Here is a 23,552-nt window from a genome sequence, read left to right as displayed (position 1 = left end):
GCAGCCTCAATGTCTTCTTATACCATGTCTGAGAGTCTCTGTTCACTACCCAGCACCAAGGACAGCTTTAGGACACCTGGCAGATTCCTGATAGCCAGGACGGCATGAACAACTTAGTCTGGCTTCCCGAATGGCTAATTCAATTATATGATAGTTTATCATGAAACAAAGCATAATCCAAAGCAATTGCTTTGATGCAAAATTTCACCCCTCTCGTGAGCAGAATTTGTTTTGGTTCTCCAGCTGTCAAACCTGGCTAAATGTCAATATGACAAGGCTAAATGTCAATATAACAAGGCATGTATTTAACCTGAAGTGAACAATTTAGAACATTATCTGGCAGATCCAGATTCCCAAACCTGACATTTTTGATACAGTCAAATCTTTGGAGCTACAATGTGTATAAGACAATGATACCTCCTCCCCAGTTTATGCCTTTCTTTGCATAATGTTTCAGATAAGAAAAAAATTATTTTTCTGTATTCTTAATATCTTCTGGAATCCCACAGTTTGACACTGGGAAATAGATTTTTCCCCTCACATAGCTGTGAGCATCTTTAAAAATCTATCTTTTAATACATTGTTCACTTTTGGAAAAATCCTGATTAAAAGCAGGCAAGATGGTAACCAAATATTTAAGAATATGCAAAAACAGCTTTTTCACTTCCTCTCAGCAGTGCCAGTACTACTCTGGGCATACCCATCCTCATTGCATTTTAGCTCTGGAATCAGAGACAAAAATTGATAAAAATAGACATGAATGATTCTATTCCTCATGAAATAAGACAAATTATGCTTTGGGAGAAAATCATTTGCTATAAAGTATAAAATGTTTTAATGTTTATATCTTATAATAAAACCATGACATGTTTATAAACACTCTATCAGGCATTTTTACAATGGGGCCACCCACCGCTGACAACTAGAAACGCAATAAATATGCACAGACACATTGAGTATGAAATATACATCTTGATTTTATAATCGTGTGTGCTTTATTTTTTACACAAATGGAATGGAAGTGTTGAATATTTACACTTAACAGGAGTGTAAGCTGTGCAGTGTCTCTGTAAACTCCAGCCCAGGCAAGGAGTATTCCCACCTCCCTCCCATCCTGCACTACAGCTCGATGGAGAAACACCCTGTCAGAGAGAAGCACAAAACTGTCATATTGAAAGGATCTAACGGGTACAGCCTGGTGCACTCAGAAGTTAAGAAACACTTAGAAAACACAAACTCAAAAAGGAGAGAAGAAAAGTCTGCCATCCCATTGGGAGTCAACCTTGCCACTTGGTTGTCTGTCCTCATGAGTTGCTAGGGAGATACTGTACTCTTTAGATGGTCTTTGTCTAAATTGTCCGCCTGTCTTAGCTTTGTCCTCAGCTGTTACAAGAAACTGCACAGCTGTACAAGAAATGATTTCCAAAGCACAGGTTTCAGTGAGGAAGGATATTTACAGACTTGAGTGTGTGTATGGGTTTCCAACCACAGTCATTCATACTCAATGTAACATGTGTGTACATGGTATACATACCATATATACCATACATACACAGAAGTAAAATGTATATCACAGAATGCTGTAGGGAGCCCCCTGGCATGTCACAGGAGGTACTCCACATGCTTCAAGGGAATTGATTTTTTTCCCCCAGGAGTGACAAATTAATGTGATCAACTTAGGAATTAGCCTGAGTCCTTGGCTTAAATATATTTGTAGAAATTTAGGCAGGACCAAGACAGGAAAGAAGAGATTTCATTTCACCAGCAAGTCCATTCAGTCTCACCAGAGCAATCACCAGCTGAAAAGCAGAAGGGGCTTCACATGAAAATGGGAAAAAGAAAGCTTATGAATGGGAAAAAATGTCTCTCTCCAAACCAAGGTGATGGCATGGCTTCAATGAGGAGGAAGAGGTTTGCTATCAGAATAATTGGGGCCAGAGTCTGCCTTTATTGAAAGGAAGTGTCCTCAGAGCCATGCGGTAGTGCTGGGAGTGGGCTCGCTTAGGAGCAGCGTTCAGGCAGAGGCACTCAGGCGCCGGCAGGGCCCACAGCATATGCATCATCGCTGCCAGGGCAACGGTGCAGGCTGGATCCGGGAGGCGGGCTGGAGCAGGCTCCAGGTCAGGGCCTCACGCTCAGCTTTGCTTTCTGGGCTGAGTAGGTGAAACGGCGACCTAAAGTATTTGTGTCATTAGTCCAGTGCACGGACTTGCTGTCTGAATCAGCCATGAGCCCTTTAGAGGACAGAAAAAATCAATACAGGGATGTGCGGGAGAAGATGATCAGAGATGCGAGGAGAGGAGAAAGGACAGGACAGAAGAGGAATAAGAAGGGCAAAGAAACAGAGACTGAAGGAGAGGTGGACAAAAAGAGAAAGGGAATAGAGAAGGATTATAGGAGAAAGTCAACAACTCAGAGATGGTGGGAAGGAAGAATAGGAAAAGGAGAGGAACAAAAAAAGAAAAAAAAAAAGAGAGAGAGAGAGAGATGGAATTAGTCAGAAATAGAAGAAGGAGGAGAGCAAGGAAAAGAATGAGAAAAAAAACCAGAGTCTCGAGCCAGAGGTTGGAGAGTTCTTTCCTGGCTCGGAGTCCTGAAGGGCTGGCAGTAGGATCTAAGACAGCGCACAGAGGCACCCGAGTGCGGCTTTGTGAAGACAGGCTCTTTAAGCAGACAGAGCCAACCCAAGAATTTGGGGCTGGGAGAAAAGGCCTGTAAATAAACGGCCAAGAAATCCCGCAAAAGGCCTGCAAATAAATGGCCAACAATTCTGTGGGAGGAGAGCAAAAAACAAATGCCTCTGCACTTAGCTGACAAATGGAATTTTGATTTTGGTAAAGCTGAGAGCCCCGTGGTGCTACACATTGTACCAGAGCATGAAAAATAGCACCAGTTACACGATCTGGCACTTTTCTGAAAGGGCCCAGCATGTGTGAAGGTGACATTGCACCCCCAGCAAGCCTTCAGGTTGGAGAGAGCTCTGGACAAAGTTTGCAGTGTTAGCACCAGTCTGGCCCCAGGCTCCGAGTGCATTTGCACCAGATGTAATCTGGGTAACTTTCATGCCATTTCCATACAAGTCATCAGATTTGCTGCAAAATACACCAGTTCATTGGAGCCATGGAGACATCAACATTGGGAAGTGCAAGACAACACAACAAATGGAGGTGTAAATTCTATAGGAAAAGACCCTCTCACCAATTTGCTTGGTGATTCTTCAAGCAAATATATATGTATCTATATAATTATATAAATCTACATAAAAAATCAGTGCAAATGCCAATTCTAATCTGAAAGCATCTACACTAGGAAAATAAATAGTTATATTACTACAAAACCAAGGGTTGGTGGTTCAATTTGATTGTACTCAGCCACAGCAATACTAGTAAATGGAAAGCACATCACACGACCCGCAAAAACATCTACTCATTAATGACAGTCTTTTAAATAAATGGTTGCATGCTCAGTTGAGAAACCAAAGAAGTTATCATGGTGGCCTAAAAATAGAGCTGGGATCAGGAATGGCATTCTGGTGGCAGAAAACTTCTGGGAGCAATATTGATGAAAGTAGGCCTTGACCTGAAACTGGCGAATTGCAGACATGGACATATCTTTAACATTTTGAGCAATCTAAGGAAGTCTCTGGAAATTTAACTTTCATGAGAGGGAAAATGCATTGCTAGCCCTTCCATTGGCAAAGGAAGCCTCAAGACTATGGGAAGATGCATAATTTTGCATTTCTGTGTTTGTTTTGCTGACTGCAGCCAGGCAGACAATGATGTTTAGTTTAAGATGAACAATGCCTGTTTTTGGAAAGAGACTCTCATTCTAAGCTGCGATGTTCTTACTGTGAAGAAGCCCCATCACACTGATGGCTCTATCTCTTGCTCTCCTACCCAGCCTACATGCTGGTTTGCTGCACAGTGTGGCAGAATCCCTGCCAGGTCTGGATGTACCCCAGAAATAAGGCGATGGGGCTTAGTCTGGGCATGCACAGAACCCAGAGTAGAGTGGTTATTATCACTGAAAAGTCTCTCTCTAAACACCATGGGCAAAAGCAATGCTGATGTCGCCATCCACTCTAAAGTGGGAAACTAACTCTTCTAGTTCAGTTTATAGGCTTTGGGAGGTTTCTTTTTTCAAATCATCATTATTATAATTGTTAAAAAATAAACTTGGTCCAGGTGCAGCTCCAAGAAAGGCAGTTCAATTGGTTGAGCTCAAAGTCATTAATTGTCTTTCCTTGTGACTCTATCACTTTGCCCTGTACATAGAAACAAAAAAGTCTGCACCCCTCACCCCCAACCAGACACTTCTCTTCTCTCTCTTCCTCAAAGAAATAGTGCATCTAGGAACAGATCTCCCGTTGGCTCTACTACCATCTCTGGATGTTACAAAACTCTCAGTTACTCTGTAAAACAAAAAAGTACTAATCCTAATTACTCATTGTTGGCCAAAATGCTAAATGGTCCTTTAAGAATTGTATGTCAGTAACTAGGAACAAAGTTATTCAACTATTTGCATGGCAGGCTCAGGTTATTTAACTAGAGAAAAGCAAAAACTTCCCTTTAGATCATTTGCATAAGTTTGTCTCTGAAAAGCCATCAGCATAAAAAAAATGCATTAACCAAATGTTTTCCAAAAATATCCATGAGGGCAACTCATTGAGGGATGTGCTCCATGAGAGTGTATCACTAATGTGGAAGGGAGGTGAGTGAGGAAGAAGTCTGTCAGACTTGAAAGAAACTCAGATGCTCTTAATGGATCATTGGCAACAAAAGGGAGAGTGCAACTTTCAGTTCTTGAATTTGATCATCTGCTGATGTTGCATACATTTAGTCTTTCAATATTAGTCTTTACAAAATATTTCACAAAACTTTTTTAACCTATAGAAATTTGTTTCTATACATTTAATATATTTTTATTGTATAAATTATTCTCATCTTTAGTGCCTTCTTTCAGTTTATAAATGGCAAAATAGGCAATCAACAATCATAAAGCTAATTCCAGGTGGAATCCCCTCCTGTCAGTGAGGTTAGTCCTCCATACACTTGCAAATTTTATGAAATGCTTGTCTTTGCAGATGCCAGTCAAAAAACTACACACTTATCCTTCCCTGATAGTATGTCGTCTCCAAAGGGACTCCTTTCTTTTTTCCTTCTTTCTTTCATTTGCTTGTTAAGAAATCAAAAGATGTGCATAGTTATAAAATTCGAAGTGTACCAATTACAGATGTGGGTAATGGGAAGGTTGGTGAGGTTTGAGTGCTGGCAATTTTTCTTTAAAGCAAAAGACACAGAGAGCTCTGCAGCTAAATCAGCTCTGGACATCAGCTGGGGTGAGGAGGCTCTCATCTCTTGGGCAGAAAGCCCGTCAGAAGTTCATCCCTACACCTGGCACTTTGAGCAAACCAAAGCCTTCCTTCATACTGCAATGTCTTTTCTGTCCCACCCTTTGGCCCCTCTGTTTCCTTCATGGCTTCATACAGTTTGTGTTGTACATTCATAAGAATTCACATTGACTGCAAAAACATAAATGCAACAAAAACATAAAAGCCTCCAAGTAGTATGTTATATATATTTTGTTCTTCTAAATGCTCTTCTGTCGTTGTCAGAGGCGCAGTAGCTAATTTATAACTTTTCCTTTGAGGGAATCCAGATGAAAGGCCCAGATTGCTCTTCAATAACAAGCTTGCATTGGTTATATATATCTTCTAAAGTATCTCCTTGGACAATAGCTATAACAAAAGCAAACATCCAGAATTAGAAATCATTTCCCGGATGGTGAAGAACAATCATCACTCACACATTGGAGGCTCAGATCAGTAGCAGACAACTCATCAGGAAGCTTCAGATCATTTTTCATTAGTAAGAAAAAGCAGAAAATTCACATTAGCAAAGTTACATTCATGATTTTTAAAAATGCTTTCAATGGATATCCTGGATCAGTAATAAATGCATCACAGTCTTTGCACTTTCTACATGTCTGTCTGTAGTCCTGGACAATGAATCACTCATCTATTTAACCAATATTTTATGGGTGCCTACTCTGAGCCAGGCACTGAGCTAGGCATTGATCAATTTTCAGACTGAGAGCTCCCTATTTAGAAAAGAAAACTGGCCTCACAGTCTCTATATTTACTTACTTTGGCAGCAGTAGAAATTCAGATATTGTAGACACCGAGGAAATAATAAAGATTTTAGAAGGAAGTTTAGTTAACCTCCCAACCTTCAAAGCCCTTAATAGGAAAACCCAATCATTCCCCAAATCTCTGGTAAATTGAGATTTTACCATACAGGGCTATTCATATTGAGAATGCCGTAAGCCACTATTTATAAGGAACATAAATAGGAAGAAATATAAACAAACTGATCAGTTGTATATTTCCTAAAACACTAAGACACTTGGAGTAGATTTTAGTACATTTTGTTGTCTCATTTGAACAAAACTATCTTGTAGAAAGATTTCCAAAACACATCAATATTATTCATATGACACTATGATTTAGATATTTAAAAATAATCCTCAGAATATATTAATTATTGTATTGTATACCAAATGTAAACCACTGTCAAAATGTACACTGTTTTGATTGTTTTTCCTACGTTTTCATTCTTTTAGGATGAAACATAGCTCATTTCTTGGTTATTGACAGAAAGATTACTTAATATTACCTGATTCAAGATATTTACAAACTGCTAAGACATTGACACTTTCTATATTCTGAATGAGGTAAAAAATAAAACATCTAACTTCACATATGGTAATCCAGGAAGAAAGTTCTTGGGTTTTATTTATTTATTTATTTTTTATTTTTTGAGATAGAATTTCACTCTTGTCGTCCAGGCTGGAGTATAGTAGCACAATCTCGGCTCACTGCAACCTCTGCCTCCCAGGTTCAAGAGTTTCTCCTGCCTCAGCCTCCCTAGTAGCTGGGATTACAGGTATCTGCCACCACACCCAGCTAATTTTTGTATTTTTAGTAGAAATGGGGTTTCACTATGTTGGCCAGGCTGGTCTCAAACTCCTGACCTCAGGCGATCCACCTGCCTCTGCCTTCCAAAGTGCTGGGATTACAGGAGGGAGCCATTGTGCCCAGCTCGAAAGTTCTTGTTTTTAAAACACTGGGAACCAGGTGTAAGGCAAATTTCACAAAGTCTGATTACTCAGTGTTCTATGAAAGCGTATAGGAACAGAGAACTCAGAACTCAGGCCATCCAGGAGAATAAAAACCTCTAGTCCCCTAACTTCATGTTTCCAAGGAAACATTTAAAAAGAAAATAAAAACCGTTTTTGGTTGAGACATGACACAGTGAACTGAAACATGAGGAAGAGTTTCAAGTATCTTGTTCACGTGCTGCTGCTGGGTGATGGGGACACTGACGACGGCTCATGGAGCAGGGAACGGAGGCCTCCAGGTTTCTCAAGAAGAACTGCTTTGGACACTGACCATTTTGAGCCCTAAAATTTTGTTTTTCAAGTTTTCTGATGATATCAGGGACATAGTTAATGAGGTAGCAGTGCCTAAAATCCTTTTCATGGTACGAGACAGCTCAGGGGCATCCGCTGCCCATAGTTTTGGGTAGGGCTGGTGGGAACATGGGAGCTGACTGTAGCTGAACTCTCAGGAGAACCCAGGGCTTTGCGTCAAAATGGGTGAAGCAGAGGGAGACTCCTTGTGAATGAAACAGATATTAGGGATTCTCAACAGGAAGGTTTTAGGGCACAAGTACACCAGGCTAGAGCCCTCTCTATGCCAAATGTCAGACAATTTATCCCTTTTCTCATACTACCAGGGTAAAAGTGAACTTACCTGTAAAATATTCTCCAAATTCTTGTTCTAGCTTAATTGCTCGATCATAGGTTTTCTTGGCTTGTTCCTCTGTTAGACGCTTATTCATCTCCCTGGGAAAATGAGGATTTGTATTAGAACATAAAGGGAATGTTCCAAATCCTAAAAAATTAAAATGTATGGCAAAAATAAATCTTGCAGAAAGCATAGTGTAATCTTAGCAACAGCTTTTTAGTCTTCATTCAGGACTCCTCTGCGCTGGAATAATTTCAGCAACAAGGACTCCCGGCCAGAAAGCTCATTCTCTCAAAGGGCAGTCTCTTGCTCCCACATTGGATTAAAGCCAAATATGTCTCCTTATGATTTGCAGTCACTGGTCTCTGTTCTGCAGGGACCTAATATCTACCATGGTAGGCCCTAGGATATTTCAGTAAAGTGCTTAAGTGTGTCTTGAGGCTTCTACTTCTTCAGAATAAACTGTCCTGTTGCTTCATCTATCCCCTCATTTGATGTGATTTCTAAATCTGAACTTTCCTGGTCACCCTTTCTTGGAGTTTGTTCTAGTGTATCTCAGACTATCTGAAATGTGGGAGAGTAGAATGGTAGTTATCAGAGACTGGGAAGGGAAGGCAGGAGGGGAGATGAAGAGGAGCTAGTTAAGGGGTATAAAATGCAGTTAGAGGAATATTTCAAAATAGCTAGAAGAGAAGAACTGTAATGTTCCCAAAACATTTCCAGTGATGGATATTCCAATTACCCTGATTTGATCATTACACATTGTATACAGGTATTAAAATATGACATATACTCCAAAAATATGTACAACTATTATATATACAATTTTTTAAAAGCCTCAAGGATAAATCAAGGTGGGAGAGAAATGAAAAATTCTTGAATTCTCTCTAAAACCTAATCTATTGATTCTTAACTACTGGTAGCTTTATCTTTCCAGGTCTTCCAGGTATTAAAAAAAAAAAGTCCAGTCAAATACAATCTGCTTGGCTGATCAGGATGCATCACAGGTGCACGTAGAATTTCTGAAATCATTACTGTCTTGCATGCTGCTTAAGAAGCCAGAGATCTGGGTCTGGAAAATCTGGCCTTAGTCAATTCCTTTCCAGAGCAAGTAACGGAGGCAAGAAGGGACATGCTTAAGACTGTGTATTTAACAAAGAGTAATCTGGGGTAAGAACTCAAGGTTTCAGTTTTTTAAACCAATTTTTAGTTAGACTTCCTACTATACAAAGACTTGATATCTTTCAAAAGAGGCTTATTTGGAAAAAAACAAAATATTGATGTTAGACATTAATGTCTAAAATATAAAGAAGTGGACATTTCCTGAACTCTTGTTGCTAAACTCATCTTGTCCTGAGGGGGAGTATGTATAATTTTTCTTCCAAACAGTCTCAGCCCTACATGCTGTGAATGGATGTTACTTGTGGGTGGAGAAGATGCTGGGCTAAACCAAGGGCTGCCCTTCAGAGAAAGATATTTGCTCCAGATGTCAAGAAATCATGTGGTCCAGGCACAGTGGCTCACGTCTATAATCCCAACACCTTGGGAGGCTGAGGCAGGTGGATCACTTGAGCTCAGGAGTTCAAGAACAGCTTGGGCAACATGCTGAGACCCTGTCTCTGCAAAAAATACAAACATTAGCTGGGCATGGTGGCACATGCCTTTAGTCCCAGCTACTTGGGAGGCTGAGGAGGGAACATGGCTTGAACCCAAGAGGTCATGACTGCAGTGAGCCATGATGGCACCACTATACTCCAGCCTGGGCAATACGGCGACACCCTGTCTCAAAAAAAAAAAATCATGTAGTTCTGGATCTTCTTCAACTTGACTGCCAAGAATTCCATCTTCTCTGAATTACCTTTTTACTGATTATAGCAATAACTTAGTTTAGGTTTTTATCCTCTAACCTGTGAATTTATTTTGTCTCCTTGACTGATCAGTAATTCTTTGAGGGTGAAGACCATGGCTTGTTTGTCAGCATGTGGCATGGAGTCTGCCTCAACACTTATTTGTTGAATGAATAAGTGAGTAAATGAATGAATGAATGAACAAATGGGGAGCTAGATAAATAAACATAATTATAAGATAGTTGAAGACAGAAGTAAACACAGAGCATCATGGGAGCAGGAAGGTAAAAGCAGACCGGAAGTGACAGGGTGAAGAGACATTGCCACGTGGGAAGACATTGCCACAGAAGTCAGATGGTGGCACAATATAAAAATAACATCCCTTTCCTACACATCCTTGATTTTATGCTCCTCTGAAAAGTCAGCTATGTATGTGCTAATAAGCTCTGTGATTTGATGTGGATGATGCACTTGAGAAATAACGTGTGTGATGATGTATCAATGCATAAATGTGACAGCTGCCATGCTTTTGTTCCGGCTGACCTAGCATTCACTCCTCCCTGGGGAATGGGCAATTCATGGCAGCTTTGCTCCTGGAGTAAAAGCCTTGGAAAAGAGTGAACTATAAAGTAAACATCCAACATTTAATAGTTAGATTGCATTGGTCTGAATGTCACCATCATTGTGCTTAAGACTCATGAATATGGCTGCAGCAAATTATGTCAGATTCACTGTCCTCATTGTGAAATCCAGCCTTTAGTATGTTTAGCTTTCCTTGGTGATAAGTGGCTGTGACAGTGCCCTAAGGCATAACTAAAATAAGTCATCTCATAGTTGTGGAAGGCAGTAGACCTTCTCCTATGGAGTGCCAGATGGGACTGTCTCCGAATATTGCACTGGACCAAATGTGCCACTGCTGTCGTTCCCTCAGGCCTCACTCCCCTGGGAAGCCATTTATCCCACTAAGTGTTTACAATATGAAGATTTATTTTTCTATTTCTGAAACAGGCCTTTAAGATGGCTGTTCCCAGGAGGTAAGGACTATTTCTCTTCTCTTATTAATGTTAGCATTACTTATATTTATGAGGCTCTTTACAGATTATAGATCAATTTTACATTATGAAATTTGTACTTGCTTAATTCACTTTGTTCTATGCCCAACACGGTATCCTATATAAGGAAAAATTTAATACGTGTTGTTGGGAATGATAATATTAAGAATCATTATTTTATCATTAGTACATATTTTTCCACGTGCCAGCCATGGGAAAAACTCTTTATATTATAATTTAATACCTAAATTCATGGGGCTAAAGGTACTGTCAGTGACCTCCCGATCTTATTTTTTTTATCCTGGTAAGAATCCTTGTGCATTTTTTGTTTATGGGACTATATTCTGCTTTCAAGATACATCTCTGGCAATTTCCCCAGAGCTCAACTATGTATTTAACTTAATTCTCTCAGGCTGCCATTCCAGCTGCTGCAGTTTGCTTCGCTTCTTTGTCTTCAGAGGAGACACAGAACAGTTAGTTAATATCCTCTGCAAGCAATTGCTTTTACCGCTGGGATTAAACAATTTCCATTTCTTCAGTCTTTCCATAAACATTGCTTTCCAGTACTCTGTGGTTCACTCCTGAACTCTGTCAAACACTATGGTCTTGAGGCCTAGATGAAGGCAACATTTGATCAAGGCCCTTATGACAGACACATTGGCATTATCTCTTGCACTGTCATGGAAGAGGTGCTGTTTATATGTTCTATAATGATAAAATAGTTTTATTCCTTTATAATGAAGTAATTTTATATCTTTTATAATAATAATGGGTATTATGTATTGAGTACTTACCGTATGCCAAAGGCTATATGAACAGCTTTACTAAACTCCTAATCTTGTTATTTAACCTTTATACTAGCTGTATGAGGTATTTATTAGTGTGCCTCGTTTAGAGGTGAGGAGCTAAATCTTAGAAAGGTCAAACAATTTGCCCAAGGTTACTTAACTGATCAGTGGCAAAGCAAAGAACCAAATCTTGCCTGATCAATTTTCAGGTCCCTGCTGGTAGCCCCTTCTTAGCTTCACCTTTGTGAATGGGGGTTGCCTATACTGACTTTACAGTCAGATTGTGAATGTCTGCCTACTTTGTTTAATGATTTTTGAAAGAAGTTATTTCACAAGTCCTTTGGAGAAAAAAACACAAAAAACAAAAAACAAGAAAAACAGGAAAAGACCCTGAGTGCACAGGTATGAAGCTACTGGCTTAAGTTACATATGTTTTACTGCCATGCCACTACGAAAACTCTATTAAGAACAATGTTCTATGTATGTAAAGTTTTAATTAAGGAACATTAGAATTCTATTATAGAACCAAGGAAAATGCCAATGAAAAAAGTCTCAAATATTGTCTACTCTCTCTATAAAAAATCTACATATTTAAAAAGATTTACTTATGGACCTGCCTCAGAAGTATGAGACAATTAAAAAATGATTGCTTTCTATCATTTGGAAAACAAAAGCGAACCAAAAAACCAAACCAAGCCAAGCTATCCTCAAAACAACAACAACAACAAAACCTCAAAAACTAACAAATAAAACAACCTGTGAAGTCAATAAAAAAATAAAATCAATATTGTTTGATAAAACAATAAAACAATAAAAACAATAAAACAAAAAAACAAAACAATAAAACAATAAAACAAAAAAACAATAAAAACAAAAAAACAATAAAAATCAGGAAACATTACTGAAGATGTTTTAAGGAATTACCATTATTGTTAAAATGAGGGCTGTGAAAAAAAGAAATCACTGACATTATGTTTCTAGTGGTTTAAAAAGCTTTGATGTATCTTTAAAAAAAGAGAATGCTGAAAAATCAACAATGGCATTTCCCATTTGTAAGAATTCCCAGCAAAGTCCTGTTAGTAATTTGCAGTATAAGATGGAACAGGGAGTTAGTTGGATGAAGGCCTCCAATGCCCTCTACTCACATAAGAGGTTCCAGAGACCTGGGTTTTATGAAGATGGCAATGGGATAGAGCTGGGCAACTTGTAACCGCTTGATAGCATTTCCTGATACATCAAGTATACAGTGTTTGCCCTGGTAGAAAGAGAAGAAAAATATGAAGTTAATATAGAAAACATGGCCATAATCCAACAAAAGGAAACTAATGTATGTAGGTTTTAGAGGAAGGTAGGGGATGCTAGATTTCTAAAGTCAGAAAAAGATCGCTGCAAAGAGTAAATAAAAATTGATACACAGTAAATTGATGTATAATAAAAATCAATACATAGTAAATTGATATATAGTAAATAAAAATTGATCATTGAGTGTTTACAATAACTAATACTAACTAGCCCCTTACAAAGTGTCTGCCACTGGACTAGACATTTTACATGTGTTCTCTCCGTTAAATACCTGATGTAACACACAAAGATGACATGCAGCCATATGTTATGTGACTGGGTCTATTCTTACGAAGTTTAAAAACCATCTCTGAAGACAGTTGTCAAGAAGAAATCCCCAGATCTCTGAGGTAGGTATTATCAGCTGCATTTTATAGAAGACTCACACTAACTAACTTGCTGAATAATCTAGTGCTAGGAGCATGCAAACGCAAGTCTTGAGCACTAACGGAATTGTTGGTTGGAAAAAATAGACACTTCATTGTCTCACCCTGCCCAACATTCAATGTGGAAGATTGAGAATAATGTGAATTTTTCAAAGCACTTGTATGTATCCTGTCTGCAATGTGCTCAATCTAGTGGAGGACAGATACAAAAATGGTTAGTTAACTTAAATATATGGTTGGCTGGGCGCAGTGGCTCATGCCTGTAATCCTAGCACTTTGGGAGGCCGAGGCGGGTGGATCACCTGAGATCAGGAGTTCGAGACCAGCCTGACCAAAATGGTGAAACCCTGTCTCCACTAAAAATACAAAAAATTAGCCAGGCGTGGTGGTGGGCACCTGTAATCCCAGCTACTTGGGAGGCTGAGGCAGGAGAATCACTTGAACCCAGGAGGCGGAGGTTGCAGTGAGTCGAGACTGCACCATTGCATTCCAGCCTGGGCAATAAGAGTGAAACTCCATCTCAAAAAAAAAAAACCAACCAAACAACAACAACAAAACATATATATATGTATAACATATATACATATATATATATGAATAAATTAAATGCTGGTTAAATGCCAAGAGAGAAAGGCTTGCATGAGGTATGTAAATTTCGTGTTGGTTAACAAATAAAAATGCTATTACATTATAGCACACCTCATTTAACTTTGCTTCCACCGCAATGAGTGCTCAGAGCAAGGAGCTGCTTTATAAAGCATTTCTGGAAATGCAGATACATTTGCCACATCATATTCTACCTCCTGGAGAGAAATGCCCTCATTACCCTGAGGCTAGAATAACTTTATGCAAGAAGAGAAAAAAAGGTACTTTATGCAGATAGGAACAATCCTAAATCAACAATAAGGGCTAAAATCTCATCTATAATGTTCACATGAAAATGAATACAGTCCAGTGAATACTTGAACTCTTCTTATATGAGAAACCCACTAGGATGGTTCAAGCCATTATTACTTAGGTAATAGACTTCAAGTTTTCTATCTGTGAAGTGCAGCAGCCATGCAACACATATAAATGCTGGATGATTATTCACCGGTCAGAACATTTCAAGTTAACGACATGAACAAAGAGGAAAATAGGTGCAATTATCCAGGACAGTTTGACTAGAACCAGTATTTATATAGTTGATAGAACTGAACTTTTGAGAGGAAGGAAAGAAAATAGATGCAACTTCTTAGTGTATTCTTAGATAGACATCAAAATTTCTTGTTTAATTCTTTAGCAGTACACTGGAAAAGGTCATGGCAAATCAAATCAATCCAACAAATATCTTATCCTATAATATTGGTTCTGTTTTCACAGGAGATAGGATCCCTCTGTAGGCAGACTGTATAGCCACACCCAGGTGGCTTCCTATCCTACCCTCTCCTGAACATTCTTCTCTTTTCCATGCCTGTGAAGTTACCAGCAAGAAACGAATTGCAGCATCTATACCTCCTCTAAGCTAGAACTTCTTTGAGCAGCGGGCCGGGCAGCCCTTCTCATCTATCTTCTCTTCCACCATGAGGATGCCAAGTTTTCAGAGAGACAGAGAAAAAAATAACTTCCTCTAACAAAAGAATTCAGGAACGCTGTCTCCTTGGTTTAGAACCAAAGTAGTAAACCTGCCTTAATAAAATCTAGGTTGTTTACTGGGGCCTCAGATAGTGAGTCAAAGACAAAGCGAATCCTCATGAACTTCAAGCTGTTAATTGCCTTTAGGTTTATAGATATTCCCCCAACCCCCTTCCTACTTTTTCCAGTCACTGAGAACACTTTATTGAAATTAGAACAAAGATTAATGACATTGCTCTAAGGTGATTCTCTGCTTGGATGTCTTAAATTATTTAATCAAAATTTACAATTGCAATCAAGAAAGAGTAATGACCAAAAAAATGCAGTTTGCAACCTAGAAACCTTCTTCAGGGGAGGTGTAAGAAGATTGGTGAACATACTCTTTCTGCTACAAATCTCACAGACTGCACACTGGTTCCATATAAATTGTCATTGTACTGGCCAGCTTCTATAAACTTGTGCTCTTGGATATCTTTCTCCATTTGTTCTCTGGAAATGACAAAGTGATAGTCTCTGCCATCCACCTCGTAGTCTCGCTTTGGCCTCGTAGTATCTTTAGAAAACAAAAAATAAAAAAATTAAGGTACATTTATACCATAAACTTGCTTTACACCTATATTCTCCACCACATCCTCAACATTGATATGTAGAAATATGTAGTATGAAGAACTATGACATAGTAACAGGTACTACTCTTACCCTCCCACCATGAGCAACTAAAATACTGGACAAAATATATGAAATAACTGTTTTCAGGCATCAGATAACAGGAAGTACAGGGCTGTAATCTTTGAGAAAAGAGAAACATATGAGGGAGGATTCACCCCACCTCTCTGCCTAGAGGCCATTTTCAAATGGACAGTTTAGACACTGCACACTGCTAGAAGACACCAGAGTTCAGTCAGAACCCATGGAGATCCCAGAAAGGCCACATTTTAAAAGGTTACTCTAGACTTACTCTACATCCATCTTCACAAAGTGAAAATCATATCACAAATGGAAGAAGCTGATGTGTCAGTAAATTATCACCTGCCAGAACAAAAACTTAATATTCTACAAAGGAACATAAAATTCAGACCTCAACATATACAAAATAAGATAATTACAGTTAACATAGGACTAAAAATCAGCAACTCTAACCATCTCACCTAAACTTTTTGGTAAGAAGAGAAGGGGAAAGCAACCCAGCAAAATGAATAAAAGCTGTTAAAATATTTTAAATCTTCGACTCACTTATTTTTTCCTAGAAATATGTTTATAAAAATGATCAAAACTTCTGATACAGATTTATCCTTAAAGATATTCGTTCTATTATTTTATAAGTAATAATTATAACATAATTACAATGATATTTTCATTATAATTCCTAATAGTGAAAAATAGGAAAAAACCAAGCTGTTCAGAAAGAATGATTAATTGTGATATAGTACTCATTTGAAATAGTTATATAAATTTTTAAATAAGCAAAAAATAATCACAGGGAAAAATGGATGCATATAAAGAAAGAATAGATGGAAATGTACATAAATATTAACAATGATGTTATCTCTGGGTATTGTGTGGGATTTTGTGTACTTTTAATTTTCTTGTTTAACTTTCTTTTTAGTATTTTCCAAGTTTTGTACAATGAACACATATTGACTATCATAAAATGGTTCTATTAATTTAAAAAAAGAGAAAGAATATACAAGGTGAAAGGAAAAGTGGAAAGAATGCTTAAGTACTTTCTGTTTTCTTTCCCTCAAAAGTGGAAGAGCAAGCTGGAAGCTGTTGTAAACGACCTGGAGTTTCATTTGCTCCTTCCTATCTGAAGACTTTCTCAGGATATGTTCTATGGCAGGATCTCTTCCCAGAGCCCTTGCTGGGAATTGTTTCATGAGATACAGCAATCATCCTAGTCTTTTGGCCATGTACTGGACACATACAATTCCTGCTATTCTTATGTATCTCATGCAAAATTTGCAGTACTGGAATGTTAGAGACACTTGAAAGCGTAAGTGTTAAAACATGTAGAATGGAAGAGAAATATCTGTTGGTATCAGATGTAAGAGCTCCATTATCTAAGAAATTAACATTTCCTGATGGACCTATCTACATACATAGAAGGTCTGCATGCATTTCTGTGTGACAGAGTCGGGGTATAGACGGGGTGAATGAGTGGAGAAAGTATGGTAGGGGGTTGGGAGGAGCGAAGGCAGAGCAGTTAGAATCTAATAAGTCTACAATCAGAGGGCCCAGGAAGCCTGATGATTATCTATAATGAGAAGAAAGTAGTTTAAAGTCTGTAATGGCCTAGAGGTCACATTGAAGTGTTACACATCTTCTTGTCTTCATCCTCCCTAAACCTAGGACTGTCAACATGGGAAAGCCTGTTGGGTTTTGGGATTGACATACGGCCCTAAGTCATCCTGAGAGGATTTTAATATACGGCTTTGTTTCCGATCTCTTCCGTCCTATAAAAAATAATGTTTCAGTGGCATTTCAATCAATCTATAAAAACATAATGATGCCTATCATAAATCCTATGCTGTTTTAAATGGTTGGGGGGCCACAAACATTCACCCTGCCTTTTAAGGAGCTACAATCAGTTTAGAGAAAACATTATTATTTTTGTTAAATACAGAATGACACACAGCAGCATAAATGATGAAAAGTGTTAGGCAAAGAAATTAAATAAGGCACTCAGCTAATCGGAAATGGTTGGCATTTGAATTACTGGAGAGACTACTGGAGGAACAGAATTACATTTTACCATCTCATAAAGACTCCAAGTTCTTTTTTCCCCCCCTCCAGAGGAAAGAAAAATGACACTTACGAGGCACACAGGAGCCAAATTTATCAGGGAATTCAGATATCAAGTCGTCATTGATCCGATCCTTCATGGGCCCCAGGATAATCACTGGCCGGGTATAGTTTACTGCAGAATGGGAAAGGAAGATGGAGATAAAGAGAAAGACTTGGAAACAACTGCAAAACTGTCCTGCAAGGGTGATTCTTAACTGTCAGACAGTAAGAGCTGCTAAGGGCATTGCCTCACTGGATAAATTACTCATACAGTCTTGCATAGGGAAATTGATGTTTAACACTCAGGAGGTTGGCAGTGCCTACTTTCTGGAATGTACTAGCAGGGAAAGGCAACTGCAGTATCTGTCGATGAAAAGAAACATTTAGAGGAGTTTTGCTTACTCTCTGGCTCCGCCTACATAATGTCAAAACAACTGAATTTTGTCAACTGAGTGGGAGAAGAAAGAATCCAAACCAGCTGTTCGGCTATTGTTTAGACATGACTATAAAAAGTAATTGTTAGTAGTAATAACATCTTATGTTTTCATGATTTCTTTTCCCCAGATCAAAATACTCTCTATACTTTGATATGGTGTCTGGATTTCCTTGTATCTGGGATTAGAAGGAACCTGAAAGTTCACAGGGTACAACTCCTCATCTGATGCTTGAGTTCTCTCTGCAATATCCTTGTCAATAGCAATTAGCCTCTGTATGAATGCCTCCAGGAAAAAGAAGCAGCTTACAGATAGCCTATATCTTAGGCAGATCTGCTAGAAAGGCCTTCTCAATACTGAGCTGACATCAGTCTCTCAGGAGACTTTATTCACCAGTCTCACAGCTAGTGCTCTTTAGGTAATTTGAATGTGCTCCTTCCCATTGAGGACCACTCATCTGGAGGGCTGCATCCTTCTCTTAGGAGCTATTACTGCCCATACTCAGCAGGGAAGTTGTTTGTTTGGTGATAGGGTGAGAGAGACAGAGGGAGAGAGAGAGAGAGAGAGAGAAGGGTACCATCTCAAGACAACAGAGTATTTTTTTATTTTTTTATTTTTTTATTATACTTTAAGTTCTAGAGTACATGTGCATAACGTGCAGGTTTGTTACATATGTATACTTGTGCCATGTTGGTGTGCTGCATCCAGCAACTCCGACAACAGAGTATTAAGCAGAGTTTATTCTCCTTAGTCCTTCACTCTTTCCCTCCTTCAATGATGTCACCTATTTATGTCCCAGAAATCAGGAATGAAAGCGTGCTGGGAAACTTACTTTCCTGCCTTGTAACAGGCTCATAGGAAAGAATGAGGTCTTCTTGTCCTCCTGAGAAGAGAAGAAAAGAAAACCACAGTGAACTAACAATCAGTCATACATTACAGAGACAAGCCCTGCTCTGAAATACAGGAAACAGACACAGCTCAGGGTTAATTCTCCTTGCTCTTTCTCCTTGAGCCATTCAAAAATCCCTTCATCCTCGCAAAACTCTTTAGTACTATTTTAGTATCAGATTTTCACAGTCATAACTCTAAGTAATAACTGGTTGCTAGCTATTTGCTGCAGGGCAATGACCTGTGAGACTGATTTCTGTCTGGCATTGAGAATGGAATGCCATGGCCTCTACACCAAGCATTACTACTTAAAAGGAAGCTATTTAGTTCAAGGAAAGGGTCCAGTTCAATAGTTGGCTGCTACATAATCAGAATTGCTGTACCTTTTATTTCATCTTCTATTTTATTTCCCCAAGAAGCACACTGTTCAAAAGCAAGTATATGCTTGTTTAATTTATGATATAAAAACTTCATCGGGACACTCAGGGTTTTACTCTAATATTAATTCATCAGGAAAATGCTGTGGGTCAATTAATGAAGATCAAAAATTGAGGAGTGTCCTGCATCATTGGTTATAATTGCTGCTAAACCATGCCTTGACACTTCAGATAGAGAACTAAGGAAGACATGGTAGTAAAATGTCGGTCCCTCCAATGTCATTTGCTACAAGACTTCTGATTCAGGGTAGACCTCAAGTCAACAAATAACCATAGAAAGTAAATTGGTTTTTGGTATTTATTTTTTCAATCATCTATTTTATACAATTGATGAATTAATTGCTCAGAGAATTAGCTCAATTTCAGCTGCAAACCCTTAAGTGTTTGCATTTTTATTTGCATTGACTAACCTTTGGAGCGGCAATAGGTTAGGGCTGTTGAAAAGAACTTTCTGTCTACTAGAAGAGATAGTGGAGCAGGAGTGGAATATGAGGTAACTTCTGAAACCAAAGGGCAATTCACCTTTGCTGTATATCCTCACCGCCCACCCCTGAAGCACATTCATAGTTTATCAATGCCAGGTTCTCTTCCTTCAATAGCCACAGCACCAGGGAAAGGAGAGGTAATTTCGTAAGAAGAGTTAATATCATCGACTGTTTTGATAATGACTGATTTGGGAAAATTAAGCAATATGTGGGTATAGCTGTGAAGTCAGATGACTTCCTTGGAGGCTGGGTAGCTGGAATGGGATGGGGGTAGGAGTGTCTTACTTTTTCAAGTGTGAGAAATGGCCCCAGGCTGAAGTCATATCTTACCTCAGCCTCAAGGAGGGCTTGGGCTCAGAATGGCGCCACCACGCCAAGCTACTTCCTAAGGATACAGAGAATGGACCTTGATGCTCCTCCTAAGTGGTATCTACCCATGGCCACCCCAGAAGTGTTCAGGGGACTCTCCCATATTGGTCAGGGGTTTGGTCAGTGAGGAGTCAGATTCATTATTTTCTGTACTCAGGAAAAGAATGATTCCCTTTGAATAAACTACTGAAATGTACAGAGCCTAGGCCAAAAAACGTGAAGGTGATTGATTACTAACCCCCAGTTATTTAAAGCCTGAGCCACGTAGAGGGTATAAGCATTCAAGGTTTTATTTTAGTATTATTTCATCAGGAAAATACTGTGGGTCAATTAAAGAAGTGTACAAATTCTTGGGGAAAAAGTATAGTTTTAATGATAGAAGCATAGTAGACTAATATTGCAATTTTAGACTATAACTTTATGGGGGACATCTTCAACAATTAATGTGCAAGGGAAGAATCCTGACCATGGGATAACAAAAGCTTTAAATGTCAGGTAACTCTTGGACTTCATGATTAGGCTGGGAGCTTCATAAAGCTAAAGACTGAGTTTCATTCATCACCATGTCTCCAGTGCCCCATTGAGTGCTTGACATAAAGATGTCAACAAATTTGCATTCTGATTTAAGTCATGGGAAACAGGATGAGCAATTAGGCCAAAGGTAGGTTCTACTTTGTGTTTCTGTCAATATGGTCATTTAATTTTGGAAAGCATGGTTTTCTCTAAATAAATAGAGCACACCATGTTCCCATAAAAATCTCTTCCCAATGGCTTTGCAAATCATTCTGATGGAACGTTCTAAAGGCAAATCTTTAATAAGATATTTGATGTCAGCATATATGATTGTGATTCCGGAAACTAGGACAAAGCATAGCTTTGATTAATTTTGTTCAAGAGTTCTCTATCTGTCTATCCATCGCTTCTTGGTTTACTTCTCTAATGAAAGGCACTGGTTCTGGTTCAGAGCAGTAGTGTTGGTAGACAGCAATGGCAGCATCCCTTATGTCCAGGGCACCCCAATTCTCAAGACCTTGTGGTAATCAGGTACTGTGTAATACCCAGGAAGCCTGTGGGGAAACCCGTGGATGTGGGTATGACATAATTGCTGTGAATTCAGCATCTTAAACTAATTTTTACTTCCATGTCCAAGAATGAAAAGCACTATGGGTAATGGGGAAGAGACAAAGGAGAAAAGAAAAAGCCACTGTGATGAAGGAGAGAAAAATCCTGTCTTTATGGCAATTTGCACGCCTTGAGGGTCTTTCACACTCACTGGCTTTTATTCTTCAGAGCCATTGCTTGAGGTAGGTACTCTGATGATCCCCATTTTACAGATGAAGAAGCTGAGGCTCAGGGATGTTAATGAGCCTTGATTCCCCAGCTAGTAAGTAGTGGAGTCAAGATTTAATATCACACCTTTTGCAACTCTTGTGGAGTATATTGCATTGTCTTGAAACAGTGACAGAAGCAGAATTCTCTGTGGGGCAGGGTGGGTGGGTGTTGAGGTAAAGCTTACAAATGAACAAAAAATTGAAATGAGAGATAGGGGGTGAAACCAGGTCAGGGTTATTAAGAGGCCATCAGGTGTTCTGCCTCTAAACACAAGTTCTCTCTCTCTCTCTGTCTCTCTCTTTCTTTCTTTTCATTGCTGCTGTGTCATCCCCATAAAATAGTCATCCTTAAGAGTTTTTCTATTTTCTACTCAGGAGGGGTTGGCACTTTGAAATAACAGCTGAAAAAAGGCACAAACTATTTCTTGGTTTTGTTCTGGCAACTGCATGGCTGAAAGTGGGAGAGCAGCACAGAGCTCTGTGTGGATGTCTGCAGTGGCCAGAGACTTGGCAGAGGGTTTTGTCACAGTCTCCACAAAACACTATGTGTTTAAACTGGAAGCCAGTCACAATGAGAGACCCTAGTATGCCTTCATGCTAGACAAAAGCAAATTGCTGTTCTTTAGGAATTCCTGGAAACTAGAAAAGCGAAATGATGGAGAGAAGACCAGTGGCAGTACATTTAATGCACGAAATTTAGTTTTAATGCCTGCATATGATGATTTTCAAGAGCTAATTAGGTTCTTAGAGCCATAGAATGTTAGCGCTAAGAAAGGGCTTAGGGTTCATGTGCTTCATAGATGGCAAGTGCGTTCCACACACCGTTACTCTCTATGACCTTGACAGCCATCACAAACTGATCATTGCCGGGATTACTGCGGAGCCTCAACATGGCCTTAGAATACTTTTCATTACAACTCTTCAGGCAGCTATTGCCAATTGGTTAGAGTTTCAACCTTGATTAAAATTTATTTGCCATTTCTGTTCTAATTCAAGCTACTCATTTTACATAGGAGAGAACTTAGTCTCAAAGACCTTGAGTAATTTCTTTAAGGTCATACAGTAAATTAATGGCAAATTGTCTCCATAGGATGTTCAGAAGATGAATTTAATATACATACAGTCCTTAAAATCAGACTTGGTGCATAATGTTACATAAATATTGCTGTTTGTATTAACTTTATAGGTAGTATGAAATGGTTGAAAGTTACTACATAAAATGTCAAGAGGCTTGGATTACAAACTACAGGAAAGAGTGAAAAATGAATGGGATTCAGAATTAAGAGGTCTTGGTTGGATTTGCAGTGCTACTACTTTAATAAGGTAGGCAGCCTCTTGGAGCTTCAGCTTCCTCATATGGAAAGGGGGCTATTAATGTAAAACATGTCTAATAGTTTTATTGCAGAAATTAAATGAGATAATAGATGTAATGATAAATTGCTTTATAAAGACTAAAGGAGTAAAGACATCTAAGGGCAATAGTTGAGAACAATAGAGTAAGGTGAAGAATATGCACCATTTTGACTGACTTCAGTGGAGAAGTTTTGGGTCTCCTAATCTCAACACCTTAGTTTCACTCAGATCAGTTCTTCAAGATCCTTGTTTTGAAAATCCTACTTAACTGATGAGCACTAATGGGTTGGAAGGATAATTATCAGCTTGCACACATTCATGATGATGTAAAGAGCTTTACTGAGCTTTGAGGAAGGCATGTCTTCAGCTTTAGAAGCTTGCATAGTCCTCATTATACTTGCCTAGTATTTACCACCTCCTAATACAAAGGCAATTGTAAGGTGTGATACAGAACAGCCAAAAATACAAGGCTGAATTTTACTACTTTATTGTCAGAAATCTAGAATTAGTCCATAATTAAGATAGTTTTGAGGTGGTATTTTGCACAATTAGACAATGTACATTTTATCAACTGCAATTTTAGCTGGTGCTAAATATAGTTGGAAAACCTATTTTATAATGCTTGAGATGATGCAG

General features: G+C 38.8%; 1 protein-coding gene across 9 annotated transcripts in view; it reads right to left on the bottom strand.

The window, feature by feature from the left end:
- Positions 1 to 811: 811 nt before the first annotated feature.
- Positions 812 to 23,552, bottom strand: part of DLG2 (discs, large homolog 2 (Drosophila)) — a 2,293,993-nt gene continuing 2,271,252 nt past the window's right edge. For 8 of the 9 annotated variants that reach the window (XM_011938528.1, XM_011938530.1, XM_011938531.1 and 5 more), the window contains 6 exons: positions 18,886 to 18,936; positions 17,651 to 17,752; positions 15,216 to 15,388; positions 12,640 to 12,749; positions 7,814 to 7,905; positions 812 to 5,737 (listed from right to left, as the gene is read on the bottom strand). In XM_011938528.1, coding sequence (XP_011793918.1) covers positions 5,631 to 5,737; positions 7,814 to 7,905; positions 12,640 to 12,749; positions 15,216 to 15,388; positions 17,651 to 17,752; positions 18,886 to 18,936 — 635 coding nt within the window. In that variant the 3' untranslated portion in view covers positions 812 to 5,630. Of the gene's footprint in view, positions 5,738 to 7,351; positions 7,906 to 12,639; positions 12,750 to 15,215; positions 15,389 to 17,650; positions 17,753 to 18,885; positions 18,937 to 23,552 lie in introns of those variants that run through there. The other variant, XM_011938534.1, reaches the window with a different exon arrangement.

Source organism: Colobus angolensis, unplaced genomic scaffold (genome assembly GCF_000951035.1).
Source record: "Colobus angolensis palliatus isolate OR3802 unplaced genomic scaffold, Cang.pa_1.0 Scaffold174, whole genome shotgun sequence".
Taxonomy (NCBI): Eukaryota; Metazoa; Chordata; class Mammalia; order Primates; family Cercopithecidae; genus Colobus; species Colobus angolensis.
Note: the sequence above shows the minus strand (reverse complement) of the source record. Positions and strands in the feature narration are given on the sequence as shown.